The 24,688-nt window shown below is 40.0% G+C and overlaps 1 protein-coding gene across 1 annotated transcript in view; it reads left to right on the top strand.

Annotated features, from left to right (window-relative positions):
- LOC149457275 (enhancer of mRNA-decapping protein 4-like) overlaps positions 1-24,688 on the top strand; it is a gene marked incomplete at its 5' end in the record, with an annotated part of 340,946 nt that overhangs the window by 122,333 nt on the left and 193,925 nt on the right. The window contains one exon of the mRNA XM_089683949.1: positions 18,841-19,006. Within this exon, the coding sequence (XP_089540075.1) occupies positions 18,841-19,006 (166 nt within the window). The remainder of the gene's footprint in view (positions 1-18,840; positions 19,007-24,688) is intronic.

The raw sequence follows: 24,688 nt of genomic DNA, 5'->3' as shown, positions 1-24,688 counted from the left end.
ATATCAACATGGGGGAAAGGTGCTTGGGGGTAGGGGGGAGCCCCCCTGCCACAAAACACTCCCACATGTTGAGAGCATGTGGCTTGGTATGGTTCCTGCATGCTTTTCCATTTCGGAAAAATAAAGTGCCCAGGTGTTGAATACTAATTGGTGAACTTAGTGCAAAAATGACAGGTGTTCCTCTGTGCTCAATCGGTGCCCCACATGGATCTACACTCAGTTAGCCATGGACCACCTATCTCTAGGTTGGTCTTAAGTGCCTGGTTAGGGACTACCCTAATGCGTGATGGTAAGAATGGCACCAATATTCATTCCTGGGAATCATGCGATCTGGCTGATAGTAACCAATAGGATGATGACCAGCGTGGATAGAAATGACATTGTCGTTTCAAAAGAGCCTTTTTAAACTTTCTCCTCTCCTCCCAGGCAGTAAACCAAGTTTCAGCAGGTGAACAGTGTTGTGGTGGTTTATGTAAGGATATATATTATTTATAAAGGGCGTGTCCCTTTCCCTTAGATGAAATATTACAGTGCCTCCAGCCGTTAAAATACGGCAAATATTTAGTAAACCAATAATTTGGACACCTTGATAATTTGATCACCACTTATTATTATACCTTGAATTCTTTTAGCCAATATGATTTCGTACCATACACACAAAATTTGCCTTATAATAGATAAATATAAAAATTTATTTATGTACAAAAATTATATATATATTAACACAAAACACAAAAGACTGGTGATAAATGAATATTGGTACACACAATCAAAAATATATCCTACCAATGTAAGACACACTAATAATGTCTCTAACTAATTACATCAATCACAAATTTAAATGATACGATATTTATTAAATTTATTAATAATTAATAATTTCGAATATCTCAAAGGTTATATTCTTACATGCCGTGGCCATAGGCTTGCAAGAAGTAAGCCCTTGATATATGATACTCTGGTTATTAATATTCAATAAATTATGAAATATGGAAAAATTTATAATATGGCAATCAACAATTTTTTTTAACAGTAACACAGTATCTGACTACATATATCTAACTATCCAATATTGTTGTAATACACTACGGTAATTTCTATGATTCTACACAACAGAGAAAGTAATTAATACAAATCAAATAAACATCTCACCACACCCGGACGTCAGACTAGGCAGCTCTCCCGTGGATTTAGCTGGCAGTGGAACGCCTTTAGACTGATATATAGGCAAGTGATAGATTCAATAGGGGAGAATGTAGGAAGTTATAAGTTTAGAGGTTTAAAGTTTTAGGAAGTTTGAAAAGATGGAAGAGTAGTTATTTCAGCAGAGATCTTCTTCAGATGTCAGGTCTTTCCATGAGGTCTTATGAGGGTTCTTCTTTTTCATGGGGTTTTTTTTCTGTTACAGCACATGGGCTTTTTATATCCACTAGTCCATTGTTCTAAGATACCTTCCCACCAGGCTTCCTGATTGGCTAGTTGAGAAATGTGTGTACATAAGCTATTTCTCACCTGCCCGCCAGGTGGCGGTCATGTATCACAGAACAATGTGAGTATTTGATATGACTCATATCTTGGGTGGAATCTTCAGGTAATTTCAGGAATAAAATATACAGCACTTTCCAGATATAGCAGTGATCATACCTATGATATTCTAAATAGGGACCATGGAATATAGGTGTATATTCGGTTATTCCTCCTTGAAGTATCATCCTGTTTGTTTCCTGATAAGACATGTAACTAATGCTAGTTTATAATACATCTTACTTCCCATCATCTCAATACTCAAGTTAGTGATATATAGTTCCCATTGCTGAGTATTTAGTGGTGTTTAAAGTCTATGACATCTTATTTATAATCTGTTTTTGTAGTACATTTTTGTAATGATATACAGTGAACTTTTAAACTTAAATGTCCTGAATTTCACCCCTTGGTTTCAGCATCAACATTCCCTCTGTGTAGGGAAAAAAATCTCTGTTTGCCTAGCCCTTGTATTTGACTCATGGTAAACAATTGTTAATGCTTTCACCCTTGGTGAACAATAGTAGATAGTAATAGTTTCAGAGGTTTGTTGGTTCATCACACTCTACAGGTTTTGGTTAAGCTCTCAGACAATCAGTTTGGTTCCTCTATTGTCATGTCCAGACCTTGTATATGTTTACCTGCTTATTGAAGTCTGAATAATGGTGTTTGATCACCTGTAGAACTTTAAAATAGTATTGTCTCTAGGAGGAAAGAAAAACAATCCCTTTACCCATTACATTTCTCTAGCTAGATGGTTCAACCAAGACAAAATTAACTCTTAGCATCCGGCTATTGCTGAGCTGTTTGCCATATACTATTATGTCTTGATAAAAGTCATATTTTTGAGACATGATTCAAAAGCCCACAACAAAATCCCCCTTTGTTTGGGGTACAGGCACGTGTATAGGGGTGTCTGTGTCGCAAAACATGAGTGGGGCTTTTGGCTAGAGTGATTGTTCGTCTTCTCCGGTGAAGTGAATGAAATAAAAAAAAATAAAAATTTTTTTTTTTTTTTTTTTTTTATAATAAAATGGCAGCGGTGATGCTGGTTGGTCCTCAACTTGACTCGGCGTCTTTAGATGGACACTTCCGATGACGATCCTGGTCTTGTGATGAGGCCGGCCTGGCCTGGCACATCCACCTTGGGGTCCATGGGTCCTCCGCACGACAGGTCTCTTAGACGGTCTCCTAGGCGGGTCTTTTCCTCTGGACTGGCCCTTGGTGGCCTGGGACATCAGGTTATCGTCTCCGGATCGATCTCTGGCATCTGGTCTTTCCCACAGGACATTATAGCTTCCTTCTAGGGTCCGGTCATTGACACCTCCGATCGCCGGTCTGGTCATAGTCTGGGCCTTCCTTTCTAAATTATTAAAATGAACAGTTTAAGTATGGGATATACATAAAATTTGTTACTGGATCCTGTAAGGCAAAAATGAGTAATATGTTTAAAGGAAATTTAAGAATGATCTCAATATCTCCAGATAGGAATTGGTGGGTTCAGTCTTCCAACAACTGCAATTGAGACTTTGGATGGCAAGCACGTAATTGATTGATGTGCACCCATCTATCACTGATTTCACCATACCGGGTAACCTGCAATTTATATGCGACCGGAGAGATTTTATCAATGATAGAGAACGGACCTTTCCAAGATGGAAGGAATTTCCGTTCCTTGATCTGGTCTCTTGCAAAGTTGTATAGATAGACCTTGTCACCAATCTCATATTCCTTCTTGGAGGTTTTGAGATCATAGTATGTCTTAGCACTAGTTGCAGCTCTTTCCAAATTTCGCTGGGCAAAGGCAAAAGCATATTGCAGATGTTTACGTAAATCCTCTATGTACTGGTGTGTGGTGGTAGCATTGATCAAATTTTGATCTGTAGTGCGATACAATAAGTGCTGGGGCAGTACCATCCGTCTACCTGTCATCAGTTCAAAAGATGACATTTTTGTAACTGTATTCGGAGTAGCCCTCAACGCCATCAGGACCAGCGGGAGTTTGACATCCCAATCTTTGCCTGTTTCCTTAACAAATTTCTTAAGGACATTAACGATGGTCTGATTGTATCGTTCTACACCACCACTAGAGGCTGGCCGATAGGCGATATGCAATTTCCTTTTAACCCCCAAAATTTTCCACAATTTGGCCATCACTTCGCTAGTGAAGTGTGATCCTCTATCAGACTCTATCCTCTGAGGTAAACCAAAACGAGAAAATACATGATTTATTAGCAATGCAGCACATGTCTCGGAGCTGTTATTTGGTGCTGGTATACATTCGACATACTTGGTGAATAAACATGTAACTGTTAACATATACCGATTTCCTCGTGAAGATTTTGTTACGGGCCCAATAAAATCCATCTGAAGGTCTGACCAAGGCATACATATCCCCCTCTTCTGGAGAGGTGCTCTGTGAGTTGGCTTGGTAGGTTGAAATTGGGGACATATTAGGCAACCTTGGCAGTACTCCTTCACATCACGTAACATATGAGGCCAGTAGGCATAATCCCGCAGGATCTCATACGTGATCTTCTCTCCACGATGACCGGAAGTGGGAGCATCATGGGCATGCTGTAGCATCAAACCTCTAAATTTAAGTGGGACGACCCATTGTTGTACGCCACCCTTTGAGGTTCGTATCAACAATCCCTGGTATAAAGAGAATTGGGATTTGGATTTCATTAAGATACGTAAATCCTCCTTCCCACTATATACTTCCTTATTTATGGGATTTTGGTTGGGATCTTCTATATGACTATAAAACAAGCCAATTATTGGGTCTTCTTTTTGGGCAGTAATTAAATCCTCACTAGGAGAATCGTGACTCCACTGTAATGCATTCGGATCACCAGCTGTTCTGGCCTGTTGCCTGGTGACAGCTTCAACCTGTACGGTACCTAAAAATTGGTCAATGTCTAACAGTTCACCGGTGATTGCCCCTTCCTTGGCTAGAGAATCGGCCAGATCGTTCCCTTCTTTCTCGGCACCTAGAACCTTGGAGTGGCCTTTGGTCTTCTTGAAGTGCAGGGTGAGATCATTGGACCTTACCAGTTCATCGATGTGACAAAAGAGCTTACCATGTTTCACGGGTTTGTGATTACTCTTGTTCATGTTGTTTCGCTTCCACCTAGGGAAATACTCCACAAAACTATTCCTGACATAATTGGAATCGGTTATGATGGCACACTCTTTAATGTTGAACTCTATAGCCATCTCAACTGCTCTAAGAATTGCAGTAAGTTCAGCAACCTGACTGCTTTTTGGTCCAAGTTTGTATCCCACAGAAATTGGGGTGACACCTTGGGTCCAAACGATTCCAATACCTGCCACTAGTTGGAGCTGTTCCCCATCCTTGTGATGAAAAGCACAACCATCCACATATACACACGGCAGCTGTTTACAGTATTCTTCATCGTAAACCTTGTAGGGAGAGAACAGTTGTTCTTCCAGAAAGTCAGTGTCCGGGCCCTCCATAGCAGGCGTAATTGCGGAACAATCATGGAGCTCGGCTAGGCCCTGGGCTACTGGACTTTCCTTGTTCTGTTTGTACCGAATTTCAAGAGGCCACCCTTGCAAAGACAAAGTCCAAGCAGTGATGCGGCTATTAGACACATTTCCTCCCTTGATACGTTCACTCTTTAAATACTGTAAAGGCTGGTGTGCCGTTTCAACAATGATTCTCTCTCCCTGAATGTAACTGCGGAAATTCTGTAATGCCCACACGGTGGACAATAGAGCTTTTTCACAGTCACTGAACTTTACTTCAACCGGGGACAAAGTTTTACTGGCATAGGCAATCACCTTACTGACATCATCACGTTTCTGGTAAAGAACAGAACTCATACTTACCTGCGTAAACCCTGTCTCTAGATAGAAATTTTTACCCCCTTCGGGATATCCGAGACACGGCGCTTGTGTGAGACGTTCCTTTAATTCCTTCATGGCGTCCTCCTGTTTCTTACCCCACGACCATTCGACATCCTTCTTCAGTAGGTGAAGCAGTGGCTTGCTTATCTCGGCGTAATTGTCAATAAACTTACGCGAGTAGTTTACCATACCTAGGAATGATCTCAATTCTTTAAGGTTAGTAGGGACTTTACAGTTCAGAACCGCCTCAACTTTCTTCTTTTGTGGGTTCAAACCTTCAGCAGTAACTTCATGGCCTAGGAAGTTTACCTTCGTGCGACACCACTGGGCTTTTTGTAAGGACAGTTTAACTCCTGCTGCTTTTAATTGGCCCAGGACATGCCGAAGTTCTGTAATGTGTTTGGCCATATCAGTACTTTTGATCAGGATATCGTCCACATATGCCAACGTCCCCCTTTCGAAGGCGTCTGGCATGGCCTTGTGCATGAACACAGCAAATTCATGTCCGGAATTTATGAATCCGAAAGGCATTCTCACCCAACAATATTGTCGATTCCCAAAACTGAAGGCCAGTTTGTATTGGTCTTCCTCACTCACCTTTATGGTCCAATACCCCTGTGCACAATCCAAAGCTGTGAAAACTTGGGATCCTTGGAGCTGGGCTAGACACTGGTCTATGTATGGGACAGGCCATCCTGACATGTACACACGTTTGTTCAGCTGACGGAGGTCAGCGCACAAACGCCATTGTCCATTGGGTTTTAAAATACCCAGGATCGGGTGGTTGTAGGAGCTGTGGATGGGCCTAATTATACCCCTTTCATGTAACTTCCTGATAATCTCAGCTAGAGATTCATAGGAAGCTAATGGTAACCTATACTGTCTTACGAATACTGGTGGGGCATCTGGATCTGTTTGGATCCTAGCGATGTGTAGGTCAGTAGTCCCACAATCGTAAGAATCCTTGGCAAAGATCTCTTGGAATTCAAGGAGAAGCTCTCGGAGCAATTGTCGGTCGAGATCACTGGCACACGCGTCGGCGAGGGCCACCATCTCTTCCACTAACTCCTTGAATCCAGGAAAGCTTTCCGGCTGACCTATCTCATATGCCTCCTCAAGTTTCGTGGTGAGGTCACTGGGTATGTGATGTGTGTGTGTGTTCTCCTGCCATCCAGGTTCTTTGGGGTACTCTTGTTCTTTGATTGGGTGATCAAAGACAATTGATGTCTCTTCGATTCGACAGGTGCCATCTTTAGAATCGAATGGATAAATGGACTCTATGGTGAAAATACCCTCTGGTAATGAATGGAATGTTTGTTCAATTAATTGTTCCTCCGACAAATATTCATCGGGGATGAGTCCAATCACCTGGTTAGTGACCCCAAAGGTGTAATATTTAGTCTCTACCGCTAGACCAATAAGGGTCTCTTTGGGTAAGACGATGTCCCGATTGGACAGATTATGTATGTAAATGTACATCGGGGATTGATGTGTGTTGACTAGGGGCGTGTGTGTAATGTTCAGTCCCTCCCCCTGCATTTTATGGGAGAGGCATACTAATGCATCTGACCCCTTCAGTCTATGTCCCTTTTTAACTTGGATGGGGAGTATGAAATTATTTATGCCCTTAGGAATTGTAATCTTTTGGGCTACCTGGACTTCAACAGCATAAGGCATCTGTTGCTGGGATTTTAAAGCTAAGTCCAGATTTTGGTATTTTTCGGGGTCCCCCTTTAGTCGACTCCATAAACAGTCATTAATTAGGTCGACTTGCATTGCAAAGCGATGTAATACATCGTTGCCAAAATAAATTTTAGTTTGGGGATTATCCAAGACTAGGAACACATGGGTGGCTGTTTTGTTTCCTACAGTGACGTTTAAGAGACACCTAGCCATTGAATTGTGATCATCAGAGTCATCAAGGGAGTCTGAAATCCAATGACGCTGAGGTGTGGAGAAACGGATCATTTCCATTTCGGTCAGGTGTTTTATCAGCCCATGGCTTACAAAGCTGTGTTCCTGTCTCAAATCTAGTTTGGCATATTTTGACCTATTAAGACCATTTATCCGGATGGGGATAAACAAGTCGCTGTTAACCCTTTCAATACCTGTCAAGAATTGGGTGTGATCTCCCCCTTTTCTTGGTTTATCCTCCTGATGAAAAGATATCGTAAGGATGTCATCTTGGAGGGAGATATCTTTGATTTTATCTTGGGGAATTCTAAAAATGTGTTCCTCATCTCTTCTGATAGGGTTATGGTCATCAGGTTTGATAATCGTTACATCAGGAAGTTGGCTGTTCCTGAAATGGATTTCTAATGATCCAGGCCTTTCTTCCACCAGGTGGCAGTGTTGTCGGGAATGGGGAGTTTTAAGTTTCCCATATTTAATTGGGGTATTTACCTGTGACCACAGGACTTGGTTCACACAGTCAACTATGGTGTTCAGCCTTTTTAGGAAGTCCATCCCAATTATCATGTGGTGCTGTGATATGCTAGCAATGATGATGGGGTGTCTCAGTTCCTTATTACCCAGTTTCAGTTTCAGCCAGGCGGTACCCATGACTTGTAAAGGGTCTCCACCTACACCAATCAATGAGCTGTCAAAACTTTTAAGTCTTGGCTTGGTGGGCATGACATTCGCCACTTTGTCAAAATGCTCCTGTGACATGATGGTTGCTTGGGATCCAGTGTCTATTAAGCCGACAATCGAAAGATCACTGGCATCCTGCACCTGTACCGTGGCATAATATCTCCCATCAGATTCAGTCAGCTCACACATGAAATTAGTGTGGTTGAAGATCTGTGGGCCCTTCAACAACATATGACTGGCTCTTATCTCACCGCATGTGGTGGACACATTACCCTTATCCTCCCTGGTGGGATTCTTGGACTGTCTCAAGACAGAAGCACAACTAGAAGTTGGTGCTCCGTCTGGCTTGTCAATCCCGACGACTTCCGATGCCGCGACTATATTAGGGGCAATAGGTGGACACTGAAAAACAGGAGAATCATTAATAACCAACAACTGGTCCCCCTTTGCCTGAGAACTAGCTTCTCCATTAGTAGGCGTGTCAGGGACGGGGCACACATCTCCTGTCATTTGACTCAGTGTCCTCCCCTGTTGGTTTAAGGCTTGGTTGCCTGTTAATTCTGTGACCCTTGGTTGGTCACAGGAGCTGCTCCTAAAAAAGGATTGGATGGAAATTGAGTGACAAGCCTGTCCATCTGTTCAGCCATTTTGCTGACCTGTGCCTCTATTTGTCCAATACGCTCAGAGGAGTCATTCTGTTGATTCTCCCTTTTCCTATACTTGCGCTTGTATTTTGGACGAGACTGGTAATGAGACTCAGAGTCAGAACTACTGCTCTGATCCCGACGCCATTGTTCTCTCTGAGGTTTTGGGGTCTCCCTGTTATTAAAGGGAGCCTGGGGTACTGTATCCCCCCTTTGAGCCTGAGGGTGTTCTTGGCGTGGAGGAAATCTTTGGAAATCGGAGTTTTTATTAAAATTGGGATTCTTATTGTAATTATGGGGCCTGTTGAAATTGGGGTTCCCATAAAAATTCCCATGTTGGTTTTGGCGAGGATAATAGAACCTCTGAGGATACCATTGCCTCCTTTGATTTTCATCACTGTACTGGCCCTTACCATACTTTTTATTCTTCTCACTTCCACTACCGTAGTTCCCTGGCTTCTGTCTATCCTTTCTCACCCACTGGTTTTGGGGTGCAAAGTTATGGACCTCCTTCACTTGCTGGGCTTGAGGTACAAATCTAGGGGAACCATTGGTTTTACCCCCACGGACTACTTCCGCATATGATTTCTTCTCTGCCTGCACATTTGGATTTGGAGGGGAAACGGTAGTGGCTGCTACTATCTTGGGGCTATTTTTAGGTTCTCTTTTTATCCCGCCCTCACTGGACTGTTGGATCGAGAATAAATAGTCACTCTCTCTTACCAACCAATCAAGAGAGCATCCCTTTCTGTAATCCTTTGCAAGTCCCAATTTTATGTAAGCAGGTAATGCTTCATAGAATAGTGTCTTGAATTCTGGCTGGTTAGGATTGGGATCCTTTTCAGCCAGGAAATAGGCATTTCTGAGGACAGCCAGAAATTCTGCAGGGCTTTGGTGAGGACCACACTTTAAATTGTAGGCCGCAGCCTTGGCAGAGGTTACAGTTTTATAAGGCCCAAATTCCATGTGGCACTTATGTTTAACCTCTCTCCAGGACTGATTGGAATAGGCCCTCAAGGTCTCAAAGAATTGCCGGTATTTCTCCTCAAACACCCATGGCAGCAATTCTATTTTGGTGTGGTCATCTCTAATGCCCAGAATCTCTAACGTCTGTTCATATGTTTTCATGTGTTCGGTGATTTCAAGGGACCCTTTCTTAGAAAACATAGGAACAGTGTCCTTCAGGAACTTAATGACCTTTGGGGTGTCATATCTCCTGAATGACCCCTGGGATTTCCCTTCCTGCCTATATGAAACCTCATATCTTTCTTCAGAGCGCTCTGGAGTGTATCTTGAAAGCTTAGGAGGTGACCTATATTCTGACCCTGACTCACTATCAGATACTTCGCTGTGATGCGGGTATCTCCGCTCATCAGCCTCTGGCTTGACTGGGTTGGTCCGTCTTTGGACCCCAGAATTTATTTGGGCCGTCAACCTTATAATCTGCTCCTCCAGAGTTTTCTGCTCAGATTTTATCAAGGTAAGTTCTGACTGGTCATGCTTATCCCCTGGGTGAACTTTAATTTTAACAGGAGATAACCTCTCTGATCTGAAGTACTTCACCTCATCTTTTAAGTCCTGATACTTCTCTTGAAGTTGTTTTAATTCCTGAAAGTTTCTCTCATACAGGTCCTGAGCACTTCGAAAGTCTCCGACCAATCTATCATAATGTTTCTCGGATTCGTCTAAACGAATACCGGCATGACCAAGCTTCCCTTTCAAAGACTCAATGTCCTGATTTTTGCTTTCTAACAAGAGGCGGGCCTCTGACAACTCTTCCCTTAGAATCCTGGTCTGCTGGGCAGCTCCAGCGGTCATGAACCATAACATGGGCCAAGCTTCTAGGAGAAGTCTGTCACGGCCTCTATCACTTTCTGCTCCAGCAAATGCCATTAAAAACCCAACAACCTGGCCCTTTTGGTTAAACAGGTCCTCAAAGGTGCCCATGGCCTGCTCTTTCTCTTCATCCACAAATTCATTATTGCTATCCCCCAAATTCAATTTCTTGCGGAGATAATTTATTACTTCATTTTCAACATACTTCTGCCAAGCACCGGCAGCTTTCCGAGCTGGCTTCATAACTTCCTGCTCAATGCCTTGAGCCGCCATATTTTCCTCGTTATGCTTGGAAGAGGTGGATCCGTGATTACTGGATGCCATTTTGATACAAAATATATGTTTGATAACGTGTACAAATATACAATCACCAGTGCGTTTTGTGTTATGGTACGATTTCTATGGATCTCAGCAGTGCCTCCAAATTTATGTTGTGGTGGTTTATGTAAGGATATATATTATTTATAAAGGGCGTGTCCCTTTCCCTTAGATGAAATATTACAGTGCCTCCAGCCGTTAAAATACGGCAAATATTTAGTAAACCAATAATTTGGACACCTTGATAATTTGATCACCACTTATTATTATACCTTGAATTCTTTTAGCCAATATGATTTCGTACCATACACACAAAATTTGCCTTATAATAGATAAATATAAAAATTTATTTATGTACAAAAATTATATATATATTAACACAAAACACAAAAGACTGGTGATAAATGAATATTGGTACACACAATCAAAAATATATCCTACCAATGTAAGACACACTAATAATGTCTCTAACTAATTACATCAATCACAAATTTAAATGATACGATATTTATTAAATTTATTAATAATTAATAATTTCGAATATCTCAAAGGTTATATTCTTACATGCCGTGGCCATAGGCTTGCAAGAAGTAAGCCCTTGATATATGATACTCTGGTTATTAATATTCAATAAATTATGAAATATGGAAAAATTTATAATATGGCAATCAACAATTTTTTTTAACAGTAACACAGTATCTGACTACATATATCTAACTATCCAATATTGTTGTAATACACTACGGTAATTTCTATGATTCTACACAACAGAGAAAGTAATTAATACAAATCAAATAAACATCTCACCACACCCGGACGTCAGACTAGGCAGCTCTCCCGTGGATTTAGCTGGCAGTGGAACGCCTTTAGACTGATATATAGGCAAGTGATAGATTCAATAGGGGAGAATGTAGGAAGTTATAAGTTTAGAGGTTTAAAGTTTTAGGAAGTTTGAAAAGATGGAAGAGTAGTTATTTCAGCAGAGATCTTCTTCAGATGTCAGGTCTTTCCATGAGGTCTTATGAGGGTTCTTCTTTTTCATGGGGTTTTTTTTCTGTTACAGCACATGGGCTTTTTATATCCACTAGTCCATTGTTCTAAGATACCTTCCCACCAGGCTTCCTGATTGGCTAGTTGAGAAATGTGTGTACATAAGCTATTTCTCACCTGCCCGCCAGGTGGCGGTCATGTATCACAGAACAATGTGAGTATTTGATATGACTCATATCTTGGGTGGAATCTTCAGGTAATTTCAGGAATAAAATATACAGCACTTTCCAGATATAGCAGTGATCATACCTATGATATTCTAAATAGGGACCATGGAATATAGGTGTATATTCGGTTATTCCTCCTTGAAGTATCATCCTGTTTGTTTCCTGATAAGACATGTAACTAATGCTAGTTTATAATACATCTTACTTCCCATCATCTCAATACTCAAGTTAGTGATATATAGTTCCCATTGCTGAGTATTTAGTGGTGTTTAAAGTCTATGACATCTTATTTATAATCTGTTTTTGTAGTACATTTTTGTAATGATATACAGTGAACTTTTAAACTTAAATGTCCTGAATTTCACCCCTTGGTTTCAGCATCAACATTCCCTCTGTGTAGGGAAAAAAATCTCTGTTTGCCTAGCCCTTGTATTTGACTCATGGTAAACAATTGTTAATGCTTTCACCCTTGGTGAACAATAGTAGATAGTAATAGTTTCAGAGGTTTGTTGGTTCATCACACTCTACAGGTTTTGGTTAAGCTCTCAGACAATCAGTTTGGTTCCTCTATTGTCATGTCCAGACCTTGTATATGTTTACCTGCTTATTGAAGTCTGAATAATGGTGTTTGATCACCTGTAGAACTTTAAAATAGTATTGTCTCTAGGAGGAAAGAAAAACAATCCCTTTACCCATTACATTTCTCTAGCTAGATGGTTCAACCAAGACAAAATTAACTCTTAGCATCCGGCTATTGCTGAGCTGTTTGCCATATACTATTATGTCTTGATAAAAGTCATATTTTTGAGACATGATTCAAAAGCCCACAACAACAGAAACAAAAGCAAACATCCCATAGTGTAAACCATAAAAAACTTTAATGATGGGGAGAAATTATAAGAATAAAACTCACAAGCAACGTGCCCATAACCTGGCACTCCCCCTTTAAAAAAGTTATTTTAGCATTTAGATTGCTATCGATTACCCCATTTTTTTATAGACCGTATCTAGAGTACAGCTTACAGTATGTAACATCCCTTATTCTGTGATAATTGGTCTGAGTGGCTTGTCCCCTTTAACAACAATTTTGATTTACATCAGGCAGTTTAGTAAAGCTTGAGAGAGTATATTTCCATTGAATTAGTTTTTCCAGCATAGAGTTTCACACAGAACAATTTTTAAACTGTATGTAGAATACAGCTCAAAGTATGCAAACCTTTCAGAATGTAGGGTTCCCTTTGGGAATATACTGCGTTGGTTTTACATCTTTTTAATATTCCGCTAAAAGATTTAGGCATTATTGGTAAGCGGGGTATTTTTCCCTGTAAGAACTCAGTTGCTGTATTTTATGCTCTACATTTACTTAATGGTTTAATTTTAAGTTTTGTTTACTAGCCCAAGCATATCCGGTATATGTACACTGTATTCAGCAATGTTGCAGGTAATTTTGGATAGATTCGGGCAAGTAATTAAGTGACACCGCTGCCGCAAGTGATTTAATCACTGCTGTGTATAAATACCATCTCCAAAATGGCAGATCTTGCATTTCCTGATGACGATCCATTGATCGAAACTGGTCTAGGTTTGATGATACAACTTCTGCTGACGTCATTTCCGCCCTTTGGAACGCTGTGGCCATCTATTCACCGGAAGGAAGGCTGAATACACGGAGTGCCAGGTTATGGGCACTTTTCTTGTGAGTTTTATTCTTATAATTGTTCCCCATCATTAAATTTTTTTTTTTATGCTTTTACACTATGGCATGTTTGCTTTTGTTTCTGTTCACATGCTGAAACTTGGTTTACTGGGAGGAGAGGAGAAAGTTTAAAAAAGGCTCTTTTGAAACTACACTGTCGTTTATATCCACGCTGGTCATCATCCTATTGTTTACTATCAGCCAGATTGCATGATTCCCAGGAATGAATATTAGTGCCATTCTTACCACCACACACTGGGGTAGTCCCTAACCAGGCACTTAACACCAACCTAGACATAGGTGGTCCACGGTTAACAGTGAGTGCACATCCATGTGGGGCACTGATTGAGCACAGAGGAGTGCCTGCCACAAAGTTCACCAATTCGTATTCAACACCTGGGCACTTTATTTTTTTGAATTGGGACTGAATGTTACAATTCACTTTGTATATGTGAAGCAATATTACTCATGTATTGTCAAATTTAATTCACTTAATTTATGTGTGGTCCACATGGTATTTTGTTTGTTTTTGTGTTGTTGGTTCACAAATTAGGACTGCAGTGTATACTTATCAAAGTTGCATGAACTAAGCGCAGCAGCACTATATTTTACTTGATGGTATGTTGTGTGGCTTATTTTGGACTTTCTCCAGTCTGTAATGGAGTTGTCTCTTGAGTACCATCAAGGATTCGGCTTAAGCCTTGGTCATTCTGTTCCAAAGACTTATTGCATTTCATTCCTGGGTAAAGGCTTTTGTGCAAGGGGTCGCATGGATTTTTCTGCCTGTCCTATCTGCAATGTCCTTTTTATTTGATTTTTTTCTCTTGTGGTGGTTTATGTAAGGATATATATTATTTATAAAGGGCGTGTCCCTTTCCCTTAGATGAAATATTACAGTGCCTCCAGCCGTTAAAATACGGCAAATATTTAGTAAACCAATAATTTGGACACCTTGATAATTTGATCACCACTTATTATTATACCTTGAATTCTTTTAGCCAATATGATTTCGTACCATACACACAAAATTTGCCTTATAATAGATAAATATAAAAATTTATTTATGTACAAAAATTATATATATATTAACACAAAACGCAAAAGACTGGTGATAAATGAATATTGGTACACACAATCAAAAATATATCCTACCAATGTAAGACACAATAATAAGGTTTCTAACTAATTACATCAATATCACAATTTTTAAATGATATGATTATTTATTAAATTTATTAATAATTAATAATTTCGAATATCTCAAAGGTTATATTCTCACAAGCCGTGGCCATAGGATTGCAAGAAGCAAGCCCTTGATATATGATACTCTGGTTATTAATATTCAATAAATTATGAAATATGGAAAAAAATTATAATATGGCAATAAATGATTTTTAACAGTAAAACAGGATCTCTCTACATATATCTAACTACCCAATATTGTTGTGATACACTAAGGTAATTTTATGATTCCACACAACAGAGAAAATAGGTGATACAAAATCAAATAAACAATCTCACCGCACCCGGCATTCAGACTAGGCAACTCTCCCGTGGATTTAGCTGGCAGTGGAACGCCTTTAGACTGATATTATAGGGCAAGTGATAGATATTCAGTAGGGGAGAATGTAGGAAGTTATAAGGTTAGAGGTTTAGAAATTTAGTTAAAGTTTTAGGAAGTTTGAAAGGATGGAAGAGTAGTTATTCAGCAGAGATCTTCTTCAGATGTCAGGGTCTTCTTTTGATGAGGTCTCTTCTTGAGCTCTTTCTTGATGAGGTTTTTTTTGTTAAAGGTACAAGGGCTTTTATATCCACTAATCCATTGTTCTAAGATACCTTCCCACCAGGCTTCCTGATTGGCTAGTTGAGAAATGTGTGTACATAAGCTATTTCTCACCTGCCCGCCAGGTGGCGGTCATGTATCATAGAACAATTTGAGTATTTGAGATGACTCATACCTTGGGTGGAATCTTAAGGTGATTTCAGGAATCAAATATACGTCTTTTTCCAGATATAAGTGATCATACCTATAATATTCTAAATAGGGACCATGGAATATAGGTGTATATTCAGTTATTCCTTCTTGAAATACCATCCTGTTTGTTTCCTGATAAGACATGTAACTAATGCTAGTTTATAATACATCTTACTTCCCATCATCTCAATACTCAAGTTAGTGATATATAGTTCCCATTTCTGAATATTTAGTGGTGTGTAAAATCCATAACATCTCATTTATAATATGTTTTTGTAATATATCTTTGTAATTATATACAGTCAACTTTTAGACTTAAATGTCCTGAATTTCACCTCTTTGTTTTAGAATCAACATTTTCTATGTGTAGGAAAAAAAACTCTCTGTTTGCCTGGCTCTTGTGTTGGACTCATGGTAAACAACTGTTAATGCTTTCACCCTTGGTGAACAATAGTATATTGTAATAGTTTCAGAGGTCTGTTAGTTCATCACACTCTGCAAGTTTTGGTTAAGCTTTCAACCAGTTGAGTTCCCGTCTCATTATTGTTAAAATGTTTGAAAGTCGAAGTCCTATCTGGCTATTTGTTTGACTTTCTGTATATGCATTCTTCTCAACCTCAATATACAAATAGTCCTTGTTGACAGTCCAAACAGTCTTATTGTCTTGGAAAAGTCTTACTTCCCCCATTCTCTCCATTTCTTTAACTAGAATCCTTGATGGTTCAACCAAGACAAAATTAACTCTTAGCATCCGGCTATACTGAGCTGTTTGTCATATAATATTATGTCTTGATAAAGTCATATTTTTGAGACATAATTCAAAAGGTCCACAACACTCTTTTACAGAATGCTGCATTTGAACCCATTCAAGATTTTTCATTTCTCTTCTTAATGCTAGGGTGATTATTTGGGTGGCCATTACTTTGGCTTGTAGGGTCTCGGAGCTGGCTGTACTTTGTTTTAAGGAACCTTTTCTGGTCTTTCACGGAGTTATGGTAATGTTGCTGCCTCAGCCTTCTTTTTGCTCAACTGATATTATAATATAAAAACAACACAAATCAACCTCCTCCCCATATACAATATCAGTCAAAGAAATGTAAATATCAATCAAAAAATATATGTAAATCATTCAGTCAAAAAATATCAAAAGAATATATATATATATATATATATATATATATATATATAACAGTGAAAAAAATATTGCGCTGTTTTTATATTATAATATCAATTGTGATACACTGGTGCGCAGCAGCATTTTTTTAACTCTACTACTTATTGGCAGGCATTCCTGTGCCCTGGGGTGTGAGAGACATTTATATTCTTTTTGCTCAAGCTGGCTTCTTCTTTCCAGCTAAACCAGGACGTTGTGTTGCCATCTTTTTGTCTTGATCCAAAACACCATTATGCCTAGTACACCGATAGAAAAATTGGATGAAAAATACTGCTTTTGGAGCGATAGTCTAATAATCTGATCATTCGTACACAGCTTTCCAGAGCCGATCACGACAATTCATGCAAAATTATCCAAAGCGACAAGCACGAAAATATGTCTTGCCCGATATCAGAAAAAATGATTTTCATTTAAACAGGGCAGTATGATGTAAGCACTGCCGATAACCGGCAGCTGTCACAGAGGAGATCAGCACTGATCATCAGGGCACTGATGATTAGAGCCCTGATGATCAGTGCCCTGCAGTGCTGCCCAGTCGTGCCACCCAGCAGTGCCTCCCATCAATGCAGCATCATCCGTGCCTCCTCATCAATGCCCACCAGTTCCGCCTCATCAGTGCAGTCAATCAGTGCTGCCTATCCGTGCCACCTCTTTAGTGCCCGTCAGTGCAGCCTCATCAATACACATCAGTGACGAAGAAAAATAACCTGTTTGCAAAGTTTTATAATAGTAACTAAGAAACTTTTTTTCACATTTTTTGTTCTTTTTTTGTTTATAGTGCAAAAAATAAAACACTCAGCAGCGATTAAATACTTCCAAAAGAAAGCTCTACTTGTGTGAAAAAAATGATCATTTCATATGGGTACAATCTTGCATGACCACGCAACTGCCATTCTAAGTGCGATAGCGCTGAAAATTGGCCTGGGCACGAAGGTGGTATAAGTGCCTAGTAGGCAAGTGGCTAATAAAAAGAAATCCTAACCAAAAAAAAAAACCCCGACTTTGACCCAAACACAAACCCTGGCAGAAACCTAGATCAAATCTTGATCTAGGTATTTGTTTATTTTTTTATTTTTTTAATTATTTTTATTTATTTATTTTTACACATACTTCTTTTTTTTTTCTCTCTGAAAGGACAGAGAGAGATACATTTTATCTCTCTCCTCCATTCAGAGGGAAAACAAGAGGGTTGGGCTTTACAATGACTGATCACTGTGATAGCCAATCAGAGGCTATCACAGCGACCAGGTGACCTGGAATCATGAGTTCCGATCATTACAACGATACCCGGGGAACTCGGTGACACCCCGGTGTTTGTGCTGGGAGTGCTCCGTGTGGAATGCTCCAAGCAGAAAGACAGGTATGCAAATTAGCTGCCCCAGGGAAAAAAGCCCAGTTCTGTGAGGCTGCGAATTTGCATACGGTAATGTCATGGGGTTAAAGTTGTTGCCATTGTGCTGTGTTGCCCGCCCTCTCATATTTCTTTGGGATCCCATTTATTATGAATATGAAGAAACCCTGTACCTTGTGATGTATCCTTTTTTTTTTTTTTTTTTAAACCTGTAAAATCCTTATCTTTTCTCGGAATACATCACAGCACATAGGGACACCTTCCCTCTTTCTATAATTCTTACTTTTTTGATCTTGAACTGAGGCTGTGTTGTACTGATTGGGGATAGTCTAGGCAGGAAGCCTGCCTTTTTTTTGTTCAGAGTTCATTCACCTATAGTTGACACGGTAACCCAATTTTTATGAATTTGAAGACACCCTGTCTCCTTTGTATTCCAAAAAAAGGATTTTGTAGGTAAGCCAAAAGTCCTAATTTTTAAGTCCAAGGATACTTTTATTAAAGCCATGTGATTCTGTCATTTTAATGCTGGACTGAATTATTATGATAGTGTGTTAAAAGACAAATGATTCTGATATTTTTGTAAGAGTGATTAGAATTTAGTCCCATTAAGCCTTGTCTGTAAATATTCATCTTTATTTTACAGAATATTACTGATGCCATTGGTCGGGCAACTGCAGATTCTCTTCAAATACCAATTCAGACTGCATATCGAGAAGCTTTTCAGGGCATTGTCCTTCCAGCTTTTGAAAAAGGGTGTCAGTCTATGTTTCAGCAGATAAACAGCAGTTTCCGACAAGGGACTCAAGAGTGTAAGAAGCTTTTATTGATTTTTAAATGTGAACTTTGTTTAAAATGCCACATAATGGAAAGGTGTGTTCCTTTTTCACCTTACTCATCTTCTCTTCAACTGTGATGTCTCCTATATCAAATTTCCTAGAACAGAATGTGAATATATATTTTTTTATACTTGTTTAAACATACAAAGGTGAAGTTTTATTATCTAATGCAACTGTCTAGAGAGAAGTGTGTGTGTGTATGTGTGTATATATATATATATATATATATATATATATATATACACATACTATATATATATATATATATATATATATATAGTATGTGTATATATATATATATATATATATATATATATATATATATATATATATGTACAGGGAAGGAAATAAGTATTTGATCCCGTGCTGATTTTGAATGCCCACTCACAAAGAAATAATCAGTCTAAAAATCGATTTGGTAGGTGTATTGTAACACTGAGAGACAGAGTTCAAAAGAAATGCATGTCTAACAAATTATGCACTGATTTGCATGTTCATGAGGGAAATAAGTATTTGATCCCCTATCATTCAGCAGGATTTCTGGCTACCAGGTATCTTTCATACAGGTAACAAGCTGAGATTTGAAGCAGTCTCTTAACGGGAGTGCTGCTAATCTCATTTTGTTACCTGTATAAAAGACACCTGTCCACAGGAGCAATCAAACATTCAGATTCCAAACTCTCCACCATGGCAAAGACCAAAGAGCTGTCCAAGGATGTCAGGGACAAGATTGTAGACCTACACAAGGCTGGACTGGGCTACAAAACTATCGCCAAGCAGCTTGGTGAGAAGTTGACAACAGTTGGTGCAATCATTCACAAATGGAAGAAGCACAAAACAACTGCCAGTCTCCCTAGGTCATGAGCACCATGCAAGATCTCACCTCACCTCGTGGAGTGTCAATGACCATGAGAACATTGCGGAATCATCCCAGAACTACATATGAGGATCTTGTCAATGATATCCAGGCAGGAGACAAGGATTGAAATCCTGCAGTGCCCACAAGGTCCCTCTGCTCAAGAAAGCACATGTTCAGGCCCGTCTGAAGTTTTCCACTGAACATCTGAATGATGCAGATTGAAAGTGTTGTGTTCAGATGAGACCAAAATTGAGCTTTTTGGCATCAACTCAAATCGCCGTGTTTGGAGGAGGAGGAATGCTGCCTATGACCTCAAGAACACCATCCCAACTGTCAAATGTGGTGGAATCTTTCTGCATCAAAGGGACGATGGATGGAGCAATGCACCGTCAGATCTTGGGTGAGAACCTTCTTCCCTCAGCCAGGGCATTGCAAATGGGTCGTGGATGGGTGTTCCAGCATGACAATGACCCAAAACACATGGCCAAGGCAACAAAGGAGTGGCTCAAGAAGAAGCACGTTAAGGTCCTGGAGTGGCCTAGCCAGTTTCCAGACCTTAATCCGATTGAAAATCTTTGGAGGGAACTGAAAGTTCGAGTTGCTAAACGTCAGCCTCCAAACCTAAATGACTTGGAGAGGATCTTCCAAGAGGAGTCGTCCAAAATCCCTCCTGAGATGTGTGCAAACCTGGTGGCCAACTACGGGAAACATCTGAACTCTGTGATTGCCACCAAGTACGAAGTCATGTTTTGTGAAGGGGATCGAATACCTATTTCCCTCATGAACATACAAATCAGTGCATAATTTGTTAGACATGCATTTCTTTTGAATTTTCTGTTGCTATTCTGTCTCTCAGTGTTACAATACACCCACCACTCTATTTTTAGACTGATCATTTCTTTGAGAGTGGGCAAACATTCAAAATCAGCAGGGGATCAAATACTTATATCCTTAACTGTATGTATGTATGTAAGTGTATTATTTGACTGCTTTTAGCGCCTATCTGCTGGTTAAAATGATAAAGCTGGTCTACAGCTTTTCTAGCAATTTCAACCAGATTGTTTTTGTAAATAGAGACAAGTTGAAAATGAAAATATTACAAAATTGCCTAGTACTAGAAATTTCCATAGTTACAGTTTGACGTTCTCCTTAGATGCCTTCATGTGCATTATCTTCCAAGCATCAGTCCACCCTTTAGTTATTGTACTGTGGAAAGTGTATTTTATTAACCAAGGCAGCTTGAATCTATAACTATACTTTTTGTAGGGGTTAGTAGAGAAAGGGATGAAACCTTCTAGCACAGAAGGATTTACGTAACCATGTGAACCTGTGGCCAGGATAATGGCCTGCACATAATCACATATTTTTGAGCAGTAAGGCAGGTGGCCAATAAATGAAAAATCGGTCGGCTCCGTTGCCGATTTTGCCACCAATGTCCACAAAAACCGGCCTTTTTTGTGCATTTTCCAGCATGACCGATAAAAATAAATGTGAAGATCTGCGAAAAATGGCCGACGGGCTGGCCCCACTAACGGCGTGAATGTCGGACGTTTTTTCGTGCGGACGAAAATTCAGCCAATAAACGACCCGTCTATAAATATTGCCTATTTCCATCACAATGGTAGCAGAGATTGGTGAGTGTTAATAATCTAACATTTACTTTAACTAGTTTGTCCCTAGAGCAAATTTTTCAAAAAGCAAAAACCTCCATACAGCTCATCAGTTTAGAGTTAACCGGGAGCTCTTGTTCTAGAAATATTACCCTTACTCTGACGATTGTGGTGATCAAACACGTGTGGTGCGACTGCAGTTTACATATGCATGCGTAACCTTGGGCATGCGTTTGCAAATGTGTACAGGGCGACGGAGGTTATGACATTTTTTTTATTACGGTTTATTATATTTAATTTTTTAAAAACCTATTTATTTATTTTAAATTCTTATGTGATAGCATTGGGCAGGTGACAGGTCCTTTCTCTTTTTTTTTTTTTTTTTTTTGAGACATTAGGGTTCTAATAGACTCAATTCTCTCCCCTGCCCTTAACACCATCTAACCGAGCACAGATCTGCTCGGCTAGACGTGTCCCCTTTCAGTTACTTTGTCTGCAGGTGTGATTGAGGCATGGATGTGCCTTTGTCTCTTCCTGCTTTGCATCCTGAAGCTGGGAAGGAGTGAGGGAGGGGAGGTAGCTTCTGCCTGCTGCCCACACTGTAAAAATGGTTGGCAGCTGTAGACACTTGTGAACTATGAGGACACTGCACACCCTGCTTCTTCACTGTCTTATTCGTTAGAGAAGTCCCTAACTCCCAACCCTGTTAAGCCAAAGCTCCTCTACAGGCTGCTGATGCATGTCACCAAGCATGATTTTCGTCACAGGTACTCTTTGTTGCTCCACCTCAACAGTGTTTTGGTTGCTTTTTTTTAGTTAAGAGGCTCTTTCTCATTCAGTGAGATGGATACAACTCCCTGCCCTCTGCATCCGCCATAATGTCACAGCCTCCTATTTCCTTCCCCTATGTAGTCAGCCTCCATGGAAAAGTAGGGGCTGTACAACACACAGTGGCTGTATATGTAGATGGAGAGCAGGGGGAGGCTGGATTGTGGTATACCATGTCACTGCCAATGTATTCATACACTCTATAACACACATTACCCCTGCCATCCTTGCCACACTCCTAAAAAGCTCTCTACTGTGGATCACTTTTCAGAAGACAGTTGACAGTCAACTGAGGTAAGATATTTTGGTTCTTCACCTCCTGTTTTAACCCTAAAAAGGTGGAACTACTGCACTGAAAATGGGTGAATGGTAATACTGCCTGCTGATAATGATGGGGTTTCATTTATCCACAATCACAAATCATCGCAACCGCAGTGTGTCCCGGAGGTGCTGTATCATCTTCTTTCAACTAGTGCTCAACTATTTACCACCCCTTGGCTGCCTGTGTGAATAAGTCTTAAGTCTCTATGGCACTGTGAAACATTTCATCTCTAGAGTTCAGAACAAAGATGCAGTGGATCAGTTTTAATTAGATTCTTGGAAGCTTTGTCACCCTCTTTTCTCTCTCCCAACAAAGACTTGGCACCCTTTTGACCACTTGCCCTCCTGAGGTTTTACCCACCTTCAGGACTAGGCCATTTTTTGCGTTCCGGCTCTGTATTATTTTCACTGACAATTGCGCGGTCATGCAACACTGCACCCAAATGAAATTGATGTCCTTTTTTTCCCTCACGACTTGAGCTTTCTTTCGGAGGTATTTAATTGCCTGTGCGGTTTTTATTTTTTGCACTACAAGCAAAAAAAGACCGACCATTTTGAGAAAAAAACAATATTTTGCTATTAAACATATCCAGTAAAAAAAACTTTTAAAAAATCAGATTTTGTCATAAATTTAGGCCAAAATGTATTCTGCGACATGTCTTGACTACTAGTAATGGTGGCAATCAGCGACTGCGGTGGACATTCTGACACTGGGGGGGAACTAACTGGGTGTCACTGACATCTTCAGTGACACCAATACCGTGTTCAGTGTTTAAAAAAAAAAAAAAAAGCACTGACACTGTACTAATGCCACTGGGCAGGAAGGGGTTAATGTGAGGGGCAAACAAAGAGTTAACTATGTGCTGGGAGTGGTTTACTAGGGGGCGGGGTGTATGTTCTTCACTATAGGCACACTGATCGGGATGGCTGTACTGTGCAAGCCATCCCGAGCAATGTGCTCGGGCTGACAAGAAGGAAGATCGTTTTGTAAACAAAACAATCTTCCTCCCTGTCAGAGATGCTCGGTAAACACCGCGAGCGCTGGCGGGTAATTAACTGCCGGGACCCGGTGATTGACATTCACAGCTGTGAATGGTGGCACGGGTAGTGCTTGCATGCGCCCCCTACCCGGAAATGCAAAATCACGTATATATACATGATTTTGCGCACAGGTGCTGCCCTCTAGCAGTATATCTGCTATAGGGCAGTCCTTAACCACTTGCCCTCCTGAGGATTTACCCCCCTTCCTGACCAGACTATTTTTTGCTGTTTTTCTCTGCGCTATTTCAGCTAGTAAATGCACAGTCATGCAGTGCTGTACCCAAATGAAATTGATATACTTTTTTCACACAAATAGAGCTTTCTTTTGGTGGTATTTGATCACCTCTGCGGTTTTTTATTTTTTGCGCTATAATCTTAGCAAATGCCTTGGAGTGTCTACTTTCCAAAATGGGTTATTTTGAGGTGTTGCTTCTACTATCCTGGCATTTCAGGGCCAACATTTGAAGTTTATGCCACTCATCACCCACTATTGAAGACCAAGCCTTTTCTGACACTTTTTGTTCACATGAAAAAACTGTTTTTCTGCTAGAAAATTATTTTGAACCCCCAAACATATATATATTTTTTAAAGCAAAGGCCCTAGAGAATAAAACAAATACATTTTTTGTCACACAGTATTTGCGCAGCAAAACGCAAATCTTTTGGGAAAAATACACTTTTTAGCATTTTAATGCACAAAAACAGAATATCCTGCCAAATTGTGTGATACACTATAAAAGATGTTACGCTGAGTAAATAGATACCAAACATGACATGCTTTAAAATTGCGCATGCCCGTGCAATGGCAACAAAGTACATAAGCCTTTACAGGTCACCAATGTAAATTTACACAGGAGGTTTAGTGCTAGAATTACTGCCCTCGATGTGACGTTTGCAGCGAAACCTCACATGCATGGTGCAACCACTGTTTACATACCTGCACGGTGTCATTGCTTGTGCATGCAGGGGGGCAAGGGTGGTTTTTTTTTTTTTGTT

The sequence above is a fragment of the Staurois parvus genome, unplaced genomic scaffold (assembly GCF_062004578.1).
Source record: "Staurois parvus isolate SC_StPar_1 unplaced genomic scaffold, SC_StPar_1.0 ptg000329l, whole genome shotgun sequence".
Lineage (NCBI taxonomy): Eukaryota > Metazoa > Chordata > Amphibia > Anura > Ranidae > Staurois > Staurois parvus.
The sequence above is the reverse complement of the archived record's forward strand: the minus strand, read 5'-3'. Positions and strand labels throughout refer to the sequence as shown.